The sequence below is a fragment of the Sus scrofa genome, chromosome 13, assembly GCF_000003025.6.
Source record: "Sus scrofa isolate TJ Tabasco breed Duroc chromosome 13, Sscrofa11.1, whole genome shotgun sequence".
NCBI lineage: Eukaryota > Metazoa > Chordata > Mammalia > Artiodactyla > Suidae > Sus > Sus scrofa.
In genome coordinates, this window is record NC_010455.5 from 46,907,659 (window position 1) to 46,931,251 (window position 23,593).

At 40.7% G+C, this 23,593-nt stretch overlaps 1 protein-coding gene across 29 annotated transcripts in view; it reads right to left on the minus strand.

Annotated features, from left to right (window-relative positions):
- Positions 1-23,593, minus strand: part of MAGI1 (membrane associated guanylate kinase, WW and PDZ domain containing 1) — a 671,626-nt gene that overhangs the window by 11,144 nt on the left and 636,889 nt on the right. For 9 of the 29 annotated variants that reach the window (XM_021070791.1, XM_021070786.1, XM_021070804.1 and 6 more), the window contains 8 exons: positions 23,243-23,326; positions 19,547-19,638; positions 17,116-17,308; positions 13,534-13,827; positions 10,207-10,410; positions 1,563-1,656; positions 1,369-1,429; positions 246-389 (listed from right to left, as the gene is read on the minus strand). In XM_021070791.1, coding sequence (XP_020926450.1) covers positions 246-389; positions 1,369-1,429; positions 1,563-1,656; positions 10,207-10,410; positions 13,534-13,827; positions 17,116-17,308; positions 19,547-19,638; positions 23,243-23,326 — 1,166 coding nt within the window. The remainder of the gene's footprint in view (positions 1-245; positions 390-1,368; positions 1,430-1,562; positions 1,657-10,206; positions 10,411-13,533; positions 13,828-17,115; positions 17,309-19,546; positions 19,639-23,242; positions 23,327-23,593) is intronic. The other 20 variants (XM_021070792.1, XM_021070788.1, XM_021070806.1 and 17 more) reach the window with 6 other exon arrangements.

The following is a 23,593-nucleotide window of genomic DNA, read 5'->3' on the forward strand; positions in this document are numbered from 1 at the left end:
GGGAACTTCTCCTATAAGTGATTTTAATTCCTCATTCAATCCCAGAGTTGGAAGAGCTCACCTAACTTAGGCAGCTATGGCTGCACTTGAGGGAAAGATTTACGCCAGGGTTTCTGCATTTAGAGTGTCCTGAAAGCTGTAGAAAACTGTCCTTCTCACAAACATGTGGATTCCAAAAATAAGATGTCAAGAAGTCACTGCAGATGACTTATTTACATCCACTCCAGATGCCTCTCCCTACTTACCCTCATCTTTCCACACCTTTCTGCAGGACCATCCTCTGCTAAGCGCAGAACATAGAGGTCCATGTTATACTCTCGGCCCCCTCGCAGGCTAAAGCCAAATCCCTTGGCTCCTCTTTCCAGTTCCACAGTGTAAAAATCTTGCTCCTATTCAAAGAAATTCAGTCAAGTCATTCTGGGAGAACTGAAACCCATACCCATTTTTCTCACTCTCTCTCTTCCCAAACATTCTTCACTATGCTCATGTGACAAAAAGGCACAGTCTTATCCCCTTCCTGGTGGTTCCTGATGGTTTATTAATATCCATTAACCTTAGGAATTCAGAGATCCAGGATGTGAAAAAAATATTCATGAATGTGCATACAGATGGCACACTGACATGCATGTATGAAAATGAAACCAGCGAGGCTGTGACTGGCATTTGTGGCAGAAAATCCTTCACTACATGACACCATCCTGCACACTGCTGGGTGTTCAGCCTCCCTACCCAGTGGCTAAAAAAAAAAAAAAAAAACTCATCCTTAAGAAACCATCAACAACCTCCACACATCTGGAGAGTGGTTCCTATGTGAGTGGAGGAGCATCAGGAATGGATTAGGGGAGGCTCTGAGAAAGCCCATGAAAAAGGAACATATTCAACTCTGCATCAACCAATGTTTCCCAAATTTGTTTCACCTGCTATCACTTACCTGCCCCCCCCCCCCGCCCCATTTCCCCCTTGCGGGACAGGTAGCTTGCTTTATGGGTCTCCCTTGAAATTCACAAGTCTGAGAAACACCTTCACAAAAAGACATTTTCTTGACATAAATGCCTCTATGAATACTGTGAGGAGTTATCAGCCACTTTGCGCTTTCTCTGATCACCAATCCTTGAGATAATTAGAGCTTTTTATTTTGTTTGGTTTTCCCCCAGAAAAGGATGTCTAGGAATATTTTTTTCCAAGGTAGTAAAATAAAATGTCATTTCCTTGACAACCACGTGTGAGCCCCTATTTAGTACATTCTCCTCACACAAGGTTATTTATTTTAATTGCGGTGTCTTACAAAAGATACCTGGTAAAAATAGCTTCAGAAAGTTGGAAAGAAAAGCACAAAGCCAACAAGGGAAAGAGAGAAATGGCTCTCACCTGTGTGGCTTGGGGTGGTTTGAACTCAAACTGAGATTCCGGCTTTGGTTTGGTGATATTCCTGCCAAAGCAAGAGAAAAAAAATATCAGAGCAACCTGGGGGGAGACTGAGAAAGAATGAAGGCAGAGTAGAGTCACACCAGGGCTGACTCTGTTCGCTTGAAAGTAACACAAGTACCAAAGCCATGTCTGACCTGGTCTCCTGAGCCCCCTGCTGAGAAGGGGTGTGTGTGGTAGTGATGGTGGCAATCTTCTCTGCGTTGGTCAGCAAAGTGGCATTCGAAGACTCTGCAGGGTGAGACAGAGCGTGATGAACTGGGAGCCCGAGAGGACATCATCAAACCAGGACAGAAGCCCCACATCTGAATGACATCTGCTCCTCGGTCAGCACTTCAAACAGTTCTAACATGAATTTCTAAACAAGAGTTTAATGGACCCTTCTAAGAGCTTCTATAATGTGAGCCATGGTACACCCCATGACCCTCCCCACAACCAGCCATCTCCCCAAATGAAATAAAGAGACTGCCCAAGAAAACAGTACCCTAGAATGCAAGCTGAGGGAAGTGCCTCTCACTCCTCCCACCATCACTTAAAAAGGGCAGTCCCATCAAAACATGGCAGGCATCGCACCAGAATTATTTCCCAGAATTTCAGAAGCTGATAATAAATGTCTCCGAGAATGTGTCCTGCAGTTTAACACTGGTCTTTAGTAAGTTGGCTTGATTTTTGCATGTAAATATTAAAATAAAAGGTGTACTAACATCTCATTAAATATATACACACGTAACATCTATATTCTTTCCCAGAGCTTTTAGCTGAAAATGTAGAATTCTTGAGAGATCTTGCCTAGCATCACTCCGAAAAAGTTCATTTTAAAACTTGCATTATTTAGAGCCAGAGGTTGTAAATCTAAGTTGTATAAATCAGAATGCCATCCTAATGTAATGAATATGACTCGATTCTTATGTAAATTGACTTTCTTCTCCACTAAACACATTCAGAAGCAACTTCATTAATCGCCGGGAGTTTAGAGACCCAGAATCCGAAAACACTCATGAACATGCTTACAGACTGCAAACCAGCATGCATATATGAAAATAAATCATTCATATAGTAATGGCTGTATGTTCTTTTATGAATTATTTCTGCAGTAAGATCAAGGCAGATAATAAGCAACCATGAGCAAGTTACACTATTAATATTCATTTTTAGGTTGCTTGGAACTTGACACAAATTTTCTAATAAAAAAATGCAAGGAGTTTCCCTGTGGCTTGGGGGGTTAAGGAACCTATGTCATCTCTGTGAGGATGCAGGTTTGATCCCTGGCCTCACTCAGTGGTGTTGCCCACAAGCTGTGGCATAGGCTGCAGCTATAACTGGGGTGGTGAAGTTCTAAGATTAGCCTATATCTGCCCATGTATTTCATAGTGTGCCATGAAGTCTAGAAGTTTCTAGCAGTCCTGTGGTTTGAGTAGGCACTCTAATGTTTGTGGGATACATGTATCTACCCATCACGTCTAACATTTCTAAGGGAGAAACCTGTGAGGTATCCCCAACTAGGATACCTGGAACACATCTCTCTCCACTGCAGGCTTTGTGACAAGACAGCTCACTAATCCCAACTGTTTGTGCTCTATCTTCCATTTTACCTTCCTAATGATATTACTCGTCTTGGGTCTGGCTTCCTGTTATTTTATTTTCATTACATGTTGTTAAAAGCGTGAGCTGGAGATTCAGACCCAGGTTCAAACCCCTTTGCCCTGACTCACTATCTGTATGCCTTATTTTCCTCATCTGGTAGAAGAGGATGATGACAATAATTCCTTTTTCTTAGATAAAAGTATATGAAATGTTCAGTGCCATACCTGAGATATAGTAAGCACTCAACACACACTATAGTTGTGGCCCTTGTTACTACCTCTACTTTATATATATGTATTTTTTATTTTTTAAATATTTATTTATTTATTTATTTTGCTTTTTTAGGGCCGCACTTGTGGCATATGGAAGTTCCCAGGCTAGGGGTTGAATTGGAGCTGTAGCTACTGCCCTACGTCCCAGCCACTGCAATGCAGGATCTGAGCTGCATGTGCAACTACACCACAGCTCACAACAACGATGGATCCCCAACCCACTGAGAAAGGCCAGGGATTGGACCTGCATCCTCATGGATTCTAGATGGATTCATTTCCACTGAGCCACAACAAAAACTCCCTATATATATTTTAATTTTATGGCATCCATGGCATATGGAAGTGTCCAGGTCAGGGACTGAATCCGAGCGCAGTTTCAACCTACCCCACAGATGCAGCAATGGTGGATCCTTTATATAACCTACTGTGCTAGGCTGGGGACTGAACCTGCACCTCCTCGGTGACCCAAGCCACTGCACTTGGATTCTTAACCCACTGTGCCACAGCAGGAACTCCTCTACTTTGTATTTATTACTGCGAGAATGTGTCTAAGTTATTTAAACTCTCTGTAAAATAAAAAAGTTGAAATAGGATTTTTAAGTTTCTATTCCAGCCCTAAAGCTATATGATTTTGATAATGAAGGCACAAGATTTCCAAGAAAATGTAACAAGGTCATATAAACTGAAATGTGAATCCCATTCATTCTTTAGGACAATGATTCTCAAAAAATCTGCTGCTCCAGATTCTGAGGGTACAGGAATCTGAGGTCAAATAAGAGTGAGAAATTGTGAGTAAAAGAGAGAGAAATGTATCTGGATGTTTGTGTCTTGTGTTTCCTGTGGACTCTGCAGAGCCTCAATTGTGCCAATACACTTTTCGAGGCTCCAAGGTGGGGAGGTGGTGCTTCTCAAGCCTCTTGGGCACAGTGGTTACAAGGTCAGAGGCAAGAGTCACATTATCTGCTCTGCAACCCAAAGTCTGCAATTTACTGACTGGACCTGATGCAAAGTTACTTAAACTTTCTATGCCTCAGTTTCTACATTTGCCCATGGAGGATTATGGAGAGACCTAAGAAAACTGGTGAAAAGATGACTTGGGAGGAGAGTGTTTGGGCTTGTGCCTGGCACATAAAAACTGCTCAAAAAAATGATTAGCATATTTCTTATTGGTGGCATGTATTCATCACAGTATCAAGAGCATAGTATTAGTCCGTTTTTATGACTTCAGTTAATGGGAACAACCAAGGTGCTAAATCTAAGTGGTTATTTCATAAAGTACATCTACTATGCCAGTACAAAGGATGAGAAGACTGCACAGCCCATCAATACAATTTGCCAGAAGTTTCATAAACATGTATATTGGTCCTTTTAAAAAAAAAAAACTTCATACGGCTCATTGTAATTAATTTTGTGGAAGCTCTCTGGGAAATCACTAAATTGTTCAAGCCATGGGGAAATCATAATCAGGATACCAAAAAGAACGTTTCCTTGTAATTAAAGTGATTATAATTAGTGAATTGTGTGGAGGTCCCTCTTTAAACAGCTTGGGTGTTTTTCATAGCCAGAGTTTCTAGGCAGATCAGACTGAAATCCCATTCTCAAGCCATTTTGTCTTTCTCTCTTTTTTTTTTTTTGGCTGCTCCTGTGGCATGCAGAAGTTCCTGGGCAGAGGATCGAACCTGAGCCACAGCAGTGACAATGCCAAGTCCTTAACTGCTAGGCTACTAGGGAACTGCATCAAACCATTTTAATATTTCTGCCATTTTCAAGGTTTGATGAGGTATAACAGATAGTCAATACACATATAAGAATTCTTTTTGATTTTCCTCCCATCATTCCTTTGCTATTTTTTGCAGATTTATAGCAAATCCATTTTAGATTGAAGCTTAACTTTAGGCACTTCAAAAATTAATATTTAATATGCAAATGCATATTTGAGCCCATTGAATTTTTCTCCTTTCATTGTTTTTCTTCATCTATGAACAGCCACCATTTCTGATTGTTTACACTGTGCCAAGCACTGTGTGAGGTGCATTACCATGTGTATGACTGCATTTCATCCTCACAACTCAATGAAATAAATCCAATTATTACTCTCCCCCTTTTATAGTTGGAGACACCGAGGCTTAGAAAAAGTAGGCAACATGTCCAAGGTCATCCAGAGAGCAAGGGGAGGTATTGGGAATTAAACTAAGGCCTGCCTAACGTTAACTTTTGGTCTTATTCTGTTTACAAGAGAATTATGTGCTGGTATCAAGCACAAATCAAATCTAATTGGTACATTCCTTTCAAATAAGCAAGTACTTTTACATTCCTGTAATAAATACCACCAACCTCACTAAGCAGGATCACAGCTTAAATAAAACACAAACTACCCTGGTTTTAACCTCTAGATATCTTCAGCCATCTTCCAAGTGAGCACTAAAATAATTGTTAGCCTACCCTGGATTTCCAGAATACTTTTTTTTTCTTCCCTTTTTTGGCCACCTCATGGCCTATGGCGTTCCGGGGTCAGGGATCAGATCTGGGTCACAGTTGCAACCTATGCCGCAGGTGCGGCAGCACCAGATCCTTAACGCACTGAGGCCAGGGACTGAACCTGTGTCCTCATGGATACTAGCTGGATTCTTAACCTGCTGAGTCACAAGAGGAATTCCAATTTTAATAAACTTTTAAGTCTTCTCTTAGAATTTAACCAAAACAGTATGTGCTAAAATCCTCTCCAGCTTTTTAAAATACAGAGATGAAGCCCATTATCACAAATGCCTCTATCCCAAAGCAAAACTCACCCCATGTGATAGAAAAAATAGAAAAGGGCCTAATATAAGAGTACACTCCAGCAGCAGTTTTATAAAGGGGTGTCAATGTATCTGACTTTTTAAAACTCCAAGGCAGATGGACAGATTGGCTGCTTTTGTGATAAATTCCAGAAAGAGCCCTATATCCTTTGTTAAACAGTGGTACACCTGCTTGAGCTCTCGCAGGAATGAAAATGGATATTATTGCACTGTCCACAGCAATCGTGTATCCCAAAAAAGCATATCCTAGCTCTCAAGGCACTGTCACGGTGCTGTGCTAAATCAGGGCACTAACTTCTGACAGAAGCTTCCATCTGGGGTTTCAACTTAGCCCCGTGACAAGTGATTACCATTCTAACCTCACTCCCATGTTAATACTCTTAGCTTCCCTTACGGAATCCCTATTACAGGGCCAAGCAAGCTTACAAAGGAGGCCATCATTCCTTTCATAAATATTTTAATGCATAAACACATACGTAATAAATATCTGGAGGAAGTGTTTGAAAATGTATATCCCATAAATATTTGAAAAGTCTGGGGAGACTTTTAAAGTGTATACGATGGAAACCCTGTTCTTTCTGCCTGAGTCTGCTGGCTATTATCGTCACAGAGCTTTCTATTAAGATAATTAAATGATTCCATGCCTTGGTCAAGGAAAGAGTAATATCTGTGTTGCCAAGCCCTACCTCTAGACACACAAATACTTTGTCAGACAGATGTGAAGTACAAATTTAAGAATGTATTTAAATAATACATTTTTGGAGTTCTCTGGTGGCGTAGCTGTTAAGGATTCTGTGTTGTCTCTGCTGTGGCTTGGGTCCAATCCCAGGAACTTCTGCATGCCATGAGAGCAGGGAAAAAAAAAAAATCCATCTTTCTGTCTATCTCTCATAGTTTCATTACTTTGAACGTGATTCAATCTGAGGATTCCCTGTTAGCCTGGCTCAGCTGGGGTCTGCTCTAGCTGATGAGAATCTCACTTCCACCCAGATTTTGGGGTATTTCTACACAAGTGGTAGGAAACCTGAATGGTTTGACATGTTAAATTTCAAGTTCGGATTCAGTATGTCTGCTCATTCTCCGGCCTTTCTGTGCTGCCACTATCACTTTCTATCCCTTTCCCATCCTCGTCCCAAAGGCCTAAAAGCAGAGATGGTCCTCTGCAGGCCCATGAACTGCAAAGGTGGGCCTTCTAACACAATGATGCCAAATCAGGGGTCATGTTTCAAAGGTTTGTTGGATGGGCTGGCAGAGGAAGAAAGGTGAGAGGCACACAGGAGAAGGAGAAAAGTAAAACAGGAGAAAATATGAGCCGACTGATGACAAGAAAATGAGCAGCAAGACCTAGGAAGAGCAGTGAATTCAGGTGGGGTTCGAGCATTGCCGCACCAGGAGTGCATCTTCCTGAGGCACCTCCTCAGGTCTCGCAGAACGGCACCCTGGACCAGCTGGATTTCTAAGAGCTTCAAACCATTCTGATGAATAACTTCAGTCTCCTTGTGAGGACCATCCAACATAATGTCTCTGGGCCACTTGATCAATTAGATACCAGAGTGAGAGATGCAGGGAAATCATGTCCTTAACATGGAGAGTACACCTCCCTTTTACCTTTCAGTCTACCTTGTCCAATACCCTTTGATGGAGAGGCAGTGGATCCAGCATGATTCTCTCTCTCTCTTTTTTGGCCAAGTCTGTGGCATGCAGAAGTTCCCAGGCCAGGGACTGAACCTGTGCTACGGCAGTGACAACATCAGATCCTTAAGCATTAGTCCATCAGGGGAACTCCAAACATGATTTTCTCCTCATCAAACTGGAATGGTCATTCTCCGTCTTCTTGGTTTTTGCAAAATCCTCCTAGATTGCTTGAGCATCTCTCCAGAAATCTCACTCTGCTGCCTTTACTCTAATTTCCAAGATGGCAATTTTTGACCCCATTTAGATGATGAGCATCACTAATCCACCCTCTGCCAGACTTGATTCCCGTTACCAGGACTCTGAAAACTACAAGTAACTGATGAAGAGTTTTATTATCATGGCAACGAATTTCTGAAATATGGTGGCAATGAATTTCTAAAACATTCCATCCTCTGCAGCAATCAACCCTCAACTACACTGTACCAACTTTAATGTTTACTTTCTTCTAACCAAGATGGCCTGTGATATGTCTTTCTGAATTTTATACTTTCAAAGCATTAAAGTTTAAAAAATGTTCTTTATTGATAATTCTTATTGGATAGTCTATCTTGCCTTAAATATTTTGGTGTTCCAGTTTTCCAAAAAGATTTTCCTTTGCACAACATGAAGTCAACAAGAATGTGCATGGTAGTATATGTGGCTTCTGCATATACATGTCTTTCCTAATTTCAAACTCTTTTTCTAAGCCCTTCCCTCAAGAAGCACTTTCTTCCCTTCCTTCCTTTTTCGAAATTCTCATTCATGCTCACATTGACTGATCAACCTAGACTGGGCAAGTCAATTCCTGTGTCCATTTCTTTTGGATTAACTGTTTGATTTCTCCACAGCTTGTAGATAAATGTATATAAATATATATACTAAATTAGGCTCTCACAGCCATTTGTCACCAATTTTTCCTGGTTCCCTTCATCCTTTCCATTAGGAACCTATGCTCTATCATCTTGTGATCACTTTCCTAAATTGTAATAGCTTTCCAGAGTGTTGAATTGGTAGAATGGACTCCAGACCAGATGGTAAATTACTAACCATGCATCTGAGGCAGGGTGAAGTAGGCCATTATTCAAGCAGCTATTTTTGCCTCCACACTTGGTATAGGGTATTTTTGGTATAAACTAATCTGTTCTTGGAACCAACAATTTTCAAATATTTACTGTTTGGTTTTGGATTTACTTTTTTCCTGCACAGATTATACCATTTGAATTTTAACCAATATGGCTCCATTTCTAACAATTAGTATAGGAAAGTGTTCATCTGGTGAATTAATTTCAGATAAAATCCCTGATTTTATTTTACAGACCAATGGCACAGAATTTTTATCAGCTATCTCCATAAACTACAGTTGCCTCTTGAGAAATACTGACTTTTAAAATATATATTTCATTTCATAACATATATAGCAAGAATGAAAAAACAAAACAAAACAAAACAAAACACTGAAACATTCTGGGACAAGTATCTCTTTTTTCCCAAGGGCAAAGTCTGCTTAGAAGGAGGTCAGTATTCAGAACTTCATTCTCTGAAGGATCTATACTTAATAACAATAGTGCATCAACTTCATTTTTATTAAATATGAATAATGAAATGAGAACTGATATGTTTTGCTGTATAACTTCTGATGGGGAGTGGGGAGGCTGCCCTGAGTACTGCAGGATGTTTAGAAGTATTCCTGGTCTCTAACCATGAGATGCCATTAGCACCCACGTCAGCCAATGCCAAATGTTCCCTGAAGGGCAGAATCACCACTGATATAAAAGATCCAAAGACGTGAATTTAACCAATTAGGCAAACAAACAAGAACAGGCGTCATTTAATGTAGGCCTGCCAAAGTATCAAAAGTGGAGACTTTATTCTTTTTTTCAATCCATATGCAAAAATTAGGGACAAACTATGTAGACACAAATGCTAATAACCTCCCATTAAATAAAAAATTTTGATACATTCACTTATTCTGGTTAAAAAAAAAACAACAACACAGTACTGGCTCAGCATTGTCATTATATAGGTTTTGCGATATCGCCGTATCTAGTACACTCAGATTTTAGTAATTATTTTTAAAAAATCATTAATAATGTCCAGGTAGAATATCTGGTGAGCTTCACCACCCATACTCAAACTATTCTGTCATTTTAAAGACAAGGGCATCAAAATAAAATTTAAAAAATGGGGAAAGTTAAGGATTTTTGGAAATGTTTATCTCTATAGCACAACAGGATCCCAGGGCTAGGGGATTAAGTCAAGAGGGCTAAGTAAGGTTGAGTAACAGTGGCTCATGTTTGTATGATGGGTATGTTGAGTTAGGGATGGATAAGGCTGCCTCTAAGTCAAAACTATTCAATTACATGAATACTGATGATACAGAAAGAGACAGAGCTAGAGAGAAACAGAGAGGGAGAGAGGGGGAGAAGGAGAGAGACACAAGAGGTATACTTTACCATCCCCGGGAATGATGCGGAGGGTAACCGTATTTCCTGCTTCCTTGATTAGGTTGACAATGTCAGAATGGGACTTGTTGGTGATGGAACATCCATTTACTGCCAGGATCCGGTCTCCTACTTTCAGCTTGCCACATCGGTCAGCTGGGCTCCCCTCAATAATCCGACCTATTTTGTGAGGCATAGCCACACATGCATTGCCTGCTTTGATAGTGAGTTTTAATTTTTTTTTAAGTTACATGGGAATATAGTGAAGGGAGGAGAAAAAGGGTTGAAAAGGGAAAGAGAAGGTTAAGTGTTAATTAATTAAAGCATTAAGCAAATGTTATTAAAGGAGAACTCTGTCCCAAGGGTCAAAACATTGGCAAAGTTTGGGGCATTTGCAAAAGTTACCGCCCTTAAAGGATAGGTCATGGCTGCAGTGCTTTCCCTGATTCAAAATGCTGGGGAAACCCCAGATTCCCTCCTCTATTAATAGCAACCTTTGGGATCTTTAGCAACTTTCAAAGATTCCCAAGTGCCCCAAAATAGTTTGCTGTGGGCTTATTTGGGGACTGTAAACGCAAAGCCCAGAGCTTAAGGCTTTTGCACATTCTGTGTTCATGGTGCTTCATTTTTACCAGCTGTTGCTTAAGCTTCTGCCAATGTTTTGTTCTTTCTCCATTTAGAAAAAATAATCACTGGGCATCTGGTAAAGCCTAAGAGTCTGCTAGCACCAATCTGAAAACATCTAATGGACAAACACTTAGACTTCCTGCCTTCTACCCAGAATGATGAAAGCTTTAGCAAAAGGGTGTAATTACAAGATGAGCAAGAAAGCACCCAACCTTGACACCTATTTTTCCTTTGATGACCTCTGCTCACTCAGCCAATCTTGACGGCTTTTAGAGAGGAGTCCAAATGGCTCATTAGCTTTGAAATCCTCCCTCTTCCTCACAAAAATCCCATCAAAGGAATAAGACAATCTAGCACCTACTCAGGCTGAGGACAGTGATCCGAAGCTAGGTTCAAATCATTCCTCACCTCTTTTCCTTTAATCATTTCCTTTGTCCTGGTTAGTTACTATCAGTGATGATAGGAAAAAATCAGGAAAAGTACATTTGAAGAAGGTTTATTGAATGCTTGGGAGCATTTCATGTCAAAACCAAGAGTGTTGGTAACTTTTATTTTTTGCCTCTGATTCATAATTTAATAGGTGTACAGGTCTGGGTCCCTTATTTTTGCTGCTCATGGGCCCAAGAGCATTGGTAACTTTTAGCTAGTGGTGGAAATGGGCTCTGAAGACTGACATAGGGTTTCTAGATAACTGTATATTGAGCTTCAATCTTTCTTGTGCATATTCACTGATTCAGAGAGTTTGTCTTTCTGGGGACTATATGATAGTTATAGAGTTGAGCCGCCTTTGGGAAAAGGTGACAAAGTGAACATGGGTGATGGTGAAACTGAGAAGGCTCTCCCATCATAATTTAGAGCTTAAGGATCAAATGTGTGGGAAAATGAGCTACAATTCCTTTGAATTTCACCACATTTGTCTGTGTCTCTATCACTGGATGTAAGGTCAAGGTTAAAGAATTTCTTAAAAAAGGAAGTTAAACAGTCTTTTGGAATATAGCAAGCAAGAGTGGTGGAAAGCCTCTATAATCAAATTCAAGTTCTTGATTAAATTTAGTCCACATCCAAGGACAATTCCCATGGGAAAGGAATCATGCAAAGGTATCAGGGCAGCAGGTAGGAGGAAAGCTCTGCATAGCTCAGAAGTCTCATGCAAGGTATTAGGGGAAGTTTAATTTGTCCATTGTAAGAGCCGGAGGATAACAATCAAAGACCAAACTGTAAGCAAAGACATTCAATGTCCATTAAATAACACAGAGCTTCCCACAAGACATATCTGCTATGTCATTCTAGAAGGGAAACTGAGAATTCTAAAATTCTGAGAACATCACAGGGGTACATGGGAACAAATTGTAGATCTAAAGAAAATAATCTGAGATTTCTTTCCCCCCTTTGCTTTTCTTTTTATTTTTAAATTAAGCAGAAAAACTCTAGCATTAATTTTAAAACAAGCCAAAACAAAACAAAACAAAACAAAACACACCTCTGTCTTGAGGTCCAGTTGCCTACCACCCATGACATGCTGTGATAATGTTATTAAGGGAGCTCACAAAAGCACTGTTAGTAATGGGCACTTGTTACTGCAGCCACACATGCATGAACCTGATGAAGCACCATCTTCTAATGAACACACCTTAGAGGGAAATGGCTTGAGCAGGAAGAAATGTACCAAGACTAAATGGAGGCAAATGGAGTTCTACTGGAGCAGAAGCAGATGGAGCACCTAGCTGATGTTAACTAACAAATGACCTGGGCCACTGTCCTCAGTCTCCTTGTGGGTAAGTCACTTGGAGAGAGAGCTGAAGTTAATTTCACAGCCTACACAGCCTTTCACTGTCTCCCATCACATTCCATACTAATTAACAGTTGTGTTTGGGGAAAACAACTGATTTTTCTTTAATGCAGAAGGTTGATTATTTTTGGAGTACATACTTATAATTGATTCTCATAGGAAAGAGATTCAGAGTTTCCTAGTTCCTAGAATCACCTGGGTTCCTTTGTGTCTCACCTAGTGCACCTAGCAGAGAGTCAACCTTCCAGGATGGTGACAACTGTGTTTCTCTACACTCTGCTCACATCTCCAGCATCTAGATGAGAAAGGATGCTCACTCTTGCTAGAATTCAAGGGCAGTGAAGACAAATGGCTCTATAACGCAGATGTTAATTTGACTCTTAACCAGGATATGGTAACATATTATTTAAAATAAAAATTTCAGATGGGGATAGAAAAGGGACACAAATAAAATGGAAAGAGTACAAAAAGTACTTCATATACATTTTTTACTCCTTACACCTCTATTTTTTCCCCCCAGGCATTTATTTTTACAACCATATTCTTCTTTTAAAAACTCATAGACCTTCTGAGGCAAGTGCTATTACTGACATCCTGCTCAGGACTTTACAAATGGTTTTCTCTGGCAAGAATTTCTCACACTCTATTGTCAAGGAGCTTCTTTGCAAATTTCACCTGTGCCTGAAGTTGTCCACCTGTGAACACGCAGGCATAATGGATGCTAAGGGGTTAAAAAAAAAATCCCACCCTTCAGGAGGGGAAAGCTACCAAATAAACTCCATCCCCAATTAAGACTTTAATGATCTGAAGCGGAAAGCATGAAAAGCATTTCTGTTAATGAGATTCTGGCCGTCTTTCACTCGCCATAGAAGAGTGCTCCGCAATCCCGAGAAACGCTGGGGAGCAGAAGGGCCCTCACTCACCGAAAGTCGTGCCTGCCTCGGGCCTGCTCACCGACGACACGATGACGAAGCCGAAGCCCTCGTTCTCCCCGCGCCGGATCTCCACGTCGTAGGGCTGGACCACTGCACTCACCACACCGCTGCCGCCTCCACCGCCGCTGCCGATGCCACTGGTGCTGCCGCTGCCTGAGCTCACCGTGTTCAGGGAGTTCTGGCTGCCCTGCGGGGTCCGTTTCTCCTCTGTCAGCGAGGCGGGCTGGTTGCTACTGTGATGGGACGAGGCTGGCGAGGGCACCTCGTTCTCCGTTTTGGGGGCTGTGCCAAAGAGAGGCACCTGTTACCTGCCTTTGCAGCAAAGTGTTCCCTGCCACCCCTTCCTCCTTTCTCCCTCAAATCTGCAGCTAAATCAATAGATTGGCAGCTAGCATGGCACCTGACCTCACAGAACTGAACTACAGAAAGTGAAAACAGCTTTTCTGTAAGTCTTTGCCATTCGGTATTGGCTGACCGTGAGGCTAGGGGTAAATCCCCAAAAGGACACCCACATTCTTTATCATTTACACCATACTGTATATCAACATCTACATTCAGACTCAAGTTGGCAGCAAGATCGGCCCACTCTGAAATATTTCCTGGTATACAAGTCAAAAAACGACCTCTCCACATTATGCTAAGTGAATTACATCAGATAAAGACAACTATTACTGTATGTTATCACCGATATGTGGAGTCTAAAGAATACAACAAACCAGTGGATATAACCCAAAAAAAGCAGACTCACAGACATACAGAACAAACTAGTGGTTACCAGTGGGGAAAGGGAAGGCAGGGAGGGAAACACAGCGGTAAGGGATTAAGAGGTACAAACTATTATATATGAAATAAGCTATGATGGGACTCCCCATCATGGCTCAAGGGCGAGGAACCCAGCTAGTATCCATGAGGATGCAGGTTCAATCCCTGGCCTCACTCAGTGGGTTAAGGATCCAGCATTGCCGTGAGCTGTAGTGCAGTTCACAGATGCGGCTCAGATCCCATGTTGCTGTGGCTGTGGTACAGACCAGCAGCTTCAACCCCCAGGCCTGGGATCTGCCATGAGTGTGGTCCTAAAAAGACCAATAAATAAATAAATATAAATAAAGCTATGAGGATATATTGCACAACACAGAGAATAGAGCCAATATTTTATAACTATAATATTTTATAACCTTTAACAATTGTGAATCACTATATTGTACATCTGTAACATATGATATTGTGCAGCAACTAGACTTCAATGAAACAAAAATGAGCCATCCAAGGAAGTGCAGGTGTGGCCCACAGCAGGACAACCGCCATCTTTGCCTCAGAGACATGTCCTTCGCTACCTTCAAATTGTCATGACCCTCAAGCCACATGTCTACTCAGCTTTCCAAAGAGTTTTACTTCTGCTTTTTCCATCAGGGGAGAGATAGTAAGTTGACAGCACCATTAAGATTTCCATACTGTGGGATTCCTGACAACACCTATTGGAGGCACACTTAGCTTCTCTTCCTAGCTTCTAGATGTCAATTATCTACTTTGATCACACAATTGGATCCATTAGCCTCCCTCGGAACTCATCTTATCAAATTCTAGTTTTATTGCTTTGTCAAGTGACAGGGTAAAGCACTCCTAAATAGCCCACAGTGGTAGGCAGGGCTGACTTATTTTTCATGGCAAAAGCAAAATGTGTGTTCAGGTTTTAGATAGCACTACTAAACTGATTCTCCAAAGCATCTCCTTTCATAGATTTCTTTTTGTTGTTGTTGTTTTTGGTCTTTTTAGGGCTGCACCCACAGCATATGGAAGCTCCCAGGCTAGGGGTTGAATCTGAGCTGTAGCTGCTGCCTACAACAGAGCCATAGCAACTCGGGATCCAAGCCACTTCTGAGACCTACACCTCAGCTCACTGCAACGCCGAATCCTTAACCCACTGAGCAAGGCCAGGGATCGAACCTGCATCCCCAAGGATGCTAGTCAGATTCATTTCCTCTGAGCCACAACAGGAATGCCCATAGATTTTATTTTTATTATGGTGAGATATACAGAACATAAAACTTATTATTTTAATCATTTCAGGTATATGGTTCAGTGGCATTAAGTACATAAACATTGTGCAACCATCCCCACCACCCATCACCAGAACCTTTTCATCTTTCAGAAGTGAAATTCTGTGCCCATTAAACACTAATCGTTTCCCCCTCCCCTGCCCCTGGCAACCACCCTTCTACTTTCTGTCTTTATAAATTTGACAACTCTAGGTACCTAATATAAGTGGAAGCATATCATATTCGTCCTTTTATGACTAGTTTATATTCCTTGGCCTATGCCTCTTCAAAGATTTAACATGTCTTTGACCCAGAACTAAAAACCTCCAATATTTAAGATTTAAAAAGTCAATCTGAAACAAAAGTTAACATTGCTCTCCTATTTTCATTTGGGCCAGTCAGAAAGTTTTCATCTCATCTCAAAAGCTGTTTCTAACTGCTCTTGGTTGCCTGGGTTACTACGCTAAAATTCCAAGGCGAAAATGAACTCCAGGGACATAAGCGATTACCACGGTTCTCCATGGCTGCGGTAAGGTGGGCTCGCCCCCTGGAGTCTGATATCTTAATTCTGCAATTAATTATATGTCATCTAAATGAGCTCTACTAGTTTTTTTTTTTTTTTTTAAACAAGGTGCTAGTTAATTTCCTCTGATAAGTAGTTGTTTCACTAATATTGAAGCCACGGAGAACTCATAATATTTTGTATTATACTTTTGCAGTAATTCAACTGACAGAACATGGAATCTGTCTCTTCTGCATTCTGGGTTCTTTCTTGACTACTTGGAGGTGGGGGCTGCAGACAAAGGTGCTGAATGCACGGAAAGCACAGACCCTTTGCAATGAACTGGCAAAAAATGTTGGATTCTGATACAGAGGTAAGCATGAATCTCGAGGATGGCAAGAAGGGAAGGCGAAAATCACAAGGCAGCGGGAAGGAAGGAATTGGTGAGGGTTTTAGAGAGAAGGTTATATTGGAGTTGAGCCTGAAAGGATACATAGGATTTTGAGTTGCAGGAGGGAAGAATCAAAGATGACATGGAACTGGCCAGCTGTACAACTTTCTTATAGAGAGACATTTTATAAGATTAAAATCTCAGTTTAATATATATGACTGTCAACAACAGAGTAACTTTTTTTATGAGCTTATTTGGCAGCACAAACCCAATTCTTGGTCTCTTAATTTGAAGCTATAATTCTCCTGACTGTCACTGTGACCTCTTTTGTTGAGAATTCTCATCCTATGAAGAAAATGACTAAGTTCTGGTTGGCAAGGGGATGGAGCGAGGGAACATATATTCAGCTAGCCCTCTTCTAAAAGCCTTTGCTGAACATGCATGGATGGCACATTAAAGCATTTTTGAATGACAGGAGTTTCACAGGGCTTGAGAAAAGCAAACCATCTGGAAATTCTGAGCTTAATCACATTTGCAAACATTTGCTAAAATAGATGCATGGGGAGGCAGACACACGGAGGGGGCCTTTTCTATGCATAAAGTGACAAGGAACTGTCTAAAGGAATGAAGGAAAAATATACCTGCAAACACCACTTTACGCCGCACTGTGAGATTGACGTGGCCTTGCTTGGCGGCTTGTTGCATAAGCTGGACCACAAGCTGGTGTGACTTTCCAATGACAGGTGTCCCATCCACACAGATTAATTCATCCCCAGACCTCAGGCGGCCATCCGTATCAGCAGCACCCAGTGGTACGATGTGACCGATATAAATCTGTTGAATCATTGGATGATGGATGAAACATTGACCTTTAGGTTTAATATTACAGACAGGCCTTGGAGCCATTGTGGGTTTGGTTCCAAACCACCGCAATAAAGTGAATACCACCACAGTGCAAGATACATGAATTTTTTGGTTTCCCAGCGAATATAAAAGTTATGTTTACACTATACAGTAGTCTATCAAATGTATAATAGCATTATGTCTAAAAAAGTACATATCTTAATTTTAAAAATACATTTTTTAGGTCTTTATTTATTTATTTTTTTCCCACCCCATGACATATGGAGTTCCCAGGCCATGGATCATTTGAGCTGCAGTTGCAACCTAAGCTGCAGCTGTGGCAAGGCTGGATCCTCAGCTCACTGGGGAGTGCTAAGCTAGGGATCAAAATCATGTCCCAGAGCTCCAGAGATGCTGCCAATCACGTTGCACCACAGTGGAAACTCCAAAAAATATATTCTTGTTAAAAATTGCTACCCATCAACTGACAATGTAGGGCTGACACAAAACTTGAATTTGTAAAAAATGCAGTTTCTGGAGAGCATAAGAAAACAAAGGCTGCCTGTATAATGATGGCCTTCCCATCTGAGAACCATTTTAATTCGTCCATGTCTGCCTTCATGCTGCAAACACTAATTGAGTTCCTACAGGGCACCAGGTAGTACAGTAATTCTTAAATGGTGGAAAAGATAACTTTTTCTTGTTTGGTTTCTTTCCATTTATCTGTGGATTGGTGATGACTCATTCTTTCTTTGCCTTTGCAGAAATAAATCACTTTACTCCCTTCATTTGCAAAACTTTTTCTCCTTTTCTATCCACCTAAGAGGCCTCAGTTCAGAAAACTCTGCTAATTATAATAATAGTACAACTTTTCTTTAAAGGTCAGCATATGCCTAGCAATACGGAGTGCATTAAAACTACTCTTAAATGAAGGGATGAATCAAGTAGAGTCTAGTTGGACACCCCCACTTCTGTAGTCTATGGCACTTGCACATAGAGGTGGTGGTCTTTATATTTAGTGTCTTGCTGTTATATTAACCATTCACTAAACTTCAGCTAAAATATTTGTGCTTTCTTTGCCTTCTCACTAGATGATGCTACAAGGATCTTTACGTGGCATTTACATCATTTCCAAAGAACTCTGACAAAAGAGTGGTTAAGCACATGGATGCTGGAATCACATACTTTCCAGTTTGTCCATTTACTAACTGTGATCCCAGGTAAGTTCACTACCTTTCTGTGTTTTTGTTTTTTGGTCTTTTGTTTAGGGCTGCATCTGTAGCACATGGAAGTTCCTAGGTTAGGGTTGAATCAGAGCTACAGCTGCTGGCCTATGCCACAGCCACAGCAACCTGAGATCCAAGCCATGTCTGTGAAAACTACACCACAGCTCATGGCAATGCCAGATCCTTAACCCACTGAGCAAGGCCATGGATCAAACCCTCATCCTCATGGATACTAGTCAGGTTCATTACTGCTGAGCCACAATGGGAACTCCCTATGTCTTTATTTCAGTGATTTGAAAACTGGGGATACATTCAAAGATTTGATGGATATATGAGAAGAATGTGTAAAGACTGTAGAAGCCTTTAGCATAGCATCTGGCACATAGTAAGCACCCAATAAATGGTAGCTATTTTTACCATGACGAGGAAATGAACGATATTTATCTTTAGCTTTCTCTTCCTTTTGCAAAAGAATCCTGTGATATTCTACTCAGTTTATTCTAAAGATGAGGCCTGCAGAGGTTAAATGTCTCCTGACCCTTGTTCAGGGTTCTTTCTCTAATTTTGTAAAGAGAGTGGTCCTACTTTCTCTAATCTCTCATAATGCTTTTTCAAGTGCTCTCTATGTCCTAGCTACTCAATACACAAAGCTAACTACCTGCTGGCAGATTTAATGGAACTAGCCAGAAGGATCAGCCCATTGTATTCTTAGTTGATGTCTATTCCTATTTTGCCTTTTGGTTTACTTTTCTTTGATGGGGAACTCACATGCTACAGCTGTTGCTTTCCAAAAACACAAACACAAACCTTTTAGAAAGGATCTAGTCCCTTCTTACTCAAGACAGAAAATGCTTTCCAAAAGCTAAAGAAAACTCTCCACTGCTTGAAATGAAACAGTCTGGAATTCACTTAGCTGAACTCAAATTCTTGGTGATTTCTCAATTTGCTTTGAAGTCTTAGAGAACAGGGGTGAGGGGTGGGGATAGGTAGACAAAAGACTCACAGGTTCCCCTGGTTCATTGCCACCCAGAATCCTAAATCCAAATCCAGTTTCTTTCCTCCAGAGGAAGATGTCCTGTTCTTGGTAATCTGGAACTGCAGAGAGGAGAAAGGAAGAGAGAGGTTATTTTTCTAATAAAAGGAATCAGAGCCTGCAGGCGAACAGTGAAAGGACCAATACTGATGGTGCTTGAGCAGATGACAGCTTTCCAACACAGACAAGGGAACAAAATAACCTGGACGGGTGAAACAATAACAGAGAATGCTGGGCGAAAATTAACAGTGGGCACAGTCATTGAGCCTTAAGTTTTTTTTCAAAGGACTAATCACTGTTTGATAATTCCTCATCAAGCCCAAAGCTATTAGCCCTGATGGAGGCCAAAGTCAGCACTCACCACTCTCCAAGGTACTGTCACAAGAGGAACTAAGAAATTAAAATCATCATGCTCCCCCCATGTCTGAGGAAGCTCATGTTAAGTCAGAGCGACCTCTGAAGTGGAGGCTGGCTCGGAGGATAGAAGACCCTTCAAGACCTGATGTTGTCAACTAGAAGATGAAAGAAAGCAGCTTGAGGTAAAAAGTGTCCTCAATTAAAACAAAAAAAAATCCCTTATTTTTCCCTTTAAAGTAATCAAAACCAGCAATGCCAATAATATGATTTGTTAGATCATTTTTGCCGAAAAAGTTACTCTTGAATATCTTAATATTTCCAAATGTAAAAATTTACTATGATTTCACTACCCTGCCAACCAGCAGTTGGTTTTACACCCTTAAGCTCAATGGGGACAACAAAATTGTTCTATATCAATGAACTGTATTTCATCGCTAAAATGAGTGCTTTACTCCAGCATCTGTCTATATTTCAACATTGTAAGTATTAATTTATTATCCAATAACTTGATAATTTATTTCTAAAATTCAGTAATAGTCTAGGGCTTTAAAATGAAAATGGCAATTTTTTTAAAGAAAAGTAATTTCTATAAGAACATGCTAGAAATTGTCCTATAGACCAGTCTGTTACTTAACTAAGGTAGTATAAAAAGGTTATTTCTATTTAATTCTTACTTAGTATTTATCTTTTTTTCTTCTTTTTAGGGCCTCACCCATGGCATATGGAAGTTCACAGGCTAGGGGTTGAATCTGAACTGCCGCTGCTGGCCTACACTACAGCCACAGCAAGCCCAGGTCCAAGCCTCATCTGAGACCTATACCACAGCTCACAGTAATGCTGGATCCTTAACCCACCAAGAGGGGCCAGGGATCAAACCTGTGTCCTCATGGATACTGGTCAGGTTCGTTTCCACCGAGCCATAATGGGAACTCCCTAATTCTTGCTTACTATTTTATTTATTTTTTTTAATGGACACACTTGCAGCATATGGAAGTTCCCAGGCCAGGGACTGAATCTAAGTCAGAGCTGTGGCAATGACAGATCCTTTAACCCACTTCACTGGGCTGGGATCAAACCGAAATCTCAGGAGTTCCCATCATGGTGAAGCGGAAATGAGTCTGACTAGGAGTCATGAGGTTGCGGGTTTGACCCCTGGCCTTACTCAGTGGTTAGGGATCCAGCATTGCTGTGATCTGTAGTGTAGGTCGCAGACGTGGTCTGATCTGGCATTGCTGTGGCGTAGGCCGGCAGCTACTGCTCCAATTAGACCCCTAGCCTGGGAACCTCCATATGCCATGGGTGTGGCCCTAAAAAGACAAAAACAAAAAACAAAAAAACCCCCAAATAACAAAAAAACCCGCATCTCTGCAGTGACTTGAGCCGCTACAGTTGGAGTCTTAATCCACTGTGTCGCAGCGGGAACTCACTTAGTATTTTAATGTATAAGCAATGTGTTTCACAGTCTGTGAAATAACACATTTTTTATTTAAAGAGAAAAAATATAATTTAGTGGTCATTAATCCTAAAGGAGATTTTCAGACTTTCTGGTTTCCTTAATTCCTTGGCTTTGGGGCTGAAGGGGTGTGTAGGCATGAGAATTTAATTCCCATCTTTTCTGATTTTGTACAATGGGATAGGGAAGAGATGGTGGTTGTTTAGATTTCATGCTTTCAGAGATGTCCTTTATTCAGAACTTACCCATAAGCTTAAAATATACAGGGAATGAATACACCGAAAGAAAAGGAACTCAATGAACAGGTAAGTGCAAGTCAGAGGAGTCTGAATCCACTATTTTTGCTTGAGCTATCTTAATGCAGCACTTTGAATGGAGCTTCTTATCCAGTGCTTTTTTATGATAATTGCTGAGGCTAAGCTGTAAGATGCCATGGTAAATGGAGTTAAGCTACATCATCGGACTTCTAGAAACACAATTTTGAAAGTGGTATTTTCTTAAGCACGCTAAGGTAACAATATTTTCTTTCTGTTTGAGTAGCTGGCTAAAGGGTATTTGCTGTGATAGCCTCATTGAAACAATAAATTAAATCAAGTTGAGTCTTGTCTTCGGCTCACTCAAGCAGGAGGGTTAGTACTAAAACAGACCACGGGTGCTTTCCAACCAGCACGAGATTCTTGGCAGAATCTGCTTTAAATCTGCTGAGCCTTTCTTTGAACAAGGGAAGGACCTGTGCAGAGACCTCCAACCCAGACAAAATTTTTTTGTAGCATCATTTAATACAGGAACACTTGTCTATCCTATGGTGACACCCAATGAGGAAGTTCCTACCCTGTATTGCTCATTGAGGAGTAAGCTACTATGGGATGGGCGGCTGGGGCCAACAGACTTAGGCTTATCACACAGTTTAGTCCATTGGAAAAAAAAAAAAAAAAAAAAAGTTCCTTTGAGAGTCAATAAGCAAACAGCAAAGTTTCTTTAAAGAGCTTCCTGTTGAAAAGGAAGATGCCCAATGACAGACACCGAGGATGGGGAAGATGCCAATGATGAGCCTTCTAGGGAAACACACAGAAACACAATACACCAACACAGAGATATGTTACAAAGAAAGTCTTTTGGCCCTTGAACTTGGGCATCTTGACAATTTTTTTCTTCAACCAACCAAAAGCTATAAACCCAAATATATAACTCTGGTGATCAATCAATACTGACTCATCTTACAGAATGTGAGAATTATTTTTCTCTTCTTTGTCCTCTGCTGTTGCTTCCTCCTAAGGGCACTGAAGTCTCTAAACAACTCCCTCCACATGGTTTTTGTTCTCGTCTTTATTTCCAGCAGATTTTATTAGAATTAAGTTTTTAGGAGGCAGCATGGGAGAACCATCTTTCTGATATTACTATCACCTTTTTTTTTTTTTTTTTTTTTTTGAGTGAGGCTAAATCAAAAAGAGCTAAGAAAATCTGGTCTAGCTCTACCTCTAAGCCCTGGCACAGGTGACAATCTGAGCAGCTCATTTCTTTTGGCAATTTCACCAATGACCCAATAAAGCAGTCAAAAGACTTCCTTTGATAATTAGAAAAAATGGAATCACCAAGTTTGGAGAGAGCCCCCCTGGTGTCTCCATTATTATAGACACACCACACATTTGCAGACTTGGCTAAACCATGCCAATCACTTTTTATTTCATCTCGTGTTTGCTCTATGCTTAGTCAACAAGAACCCCCACATCCTTTCATTCATGGCATCTCTCTTTCTTCCCTCCCTTTTCCAAGTTTCTCCCCAGCCCCCAGACTGATGGGAACATTAAACAGGATGAATAGTAATGGAGAAATAAAAGTTTTCAGTGGATCCTTACTCTGACATTCTCCAAAATTCGTGGAACTGATTTCTCTCTCTCTTTCACCCTTGCTCAATCCCGATGCAGGCGAAGGTGACATAGCTGGAATATTAATGTCACAATTTTGCAAAGCTTAATGTATGTGCTTTCTCTTAGTTCATTTTAATTTAGTTTTGATTGATAAGGAACATGCAGTTAAGCTTTCACAGTAAAGGTCAATGCTGCTGTGGATTTTAAAAGACTATGGTTTGATTCTTTTTTTTCATGGTACTTTCCTTGTCAAAAAGCTAGAATTTACAACTGTACCATTGGGAATTTCATAGGACTACCATTACCATCTTAAACTCTTCCTACTTAATTATACTCTGA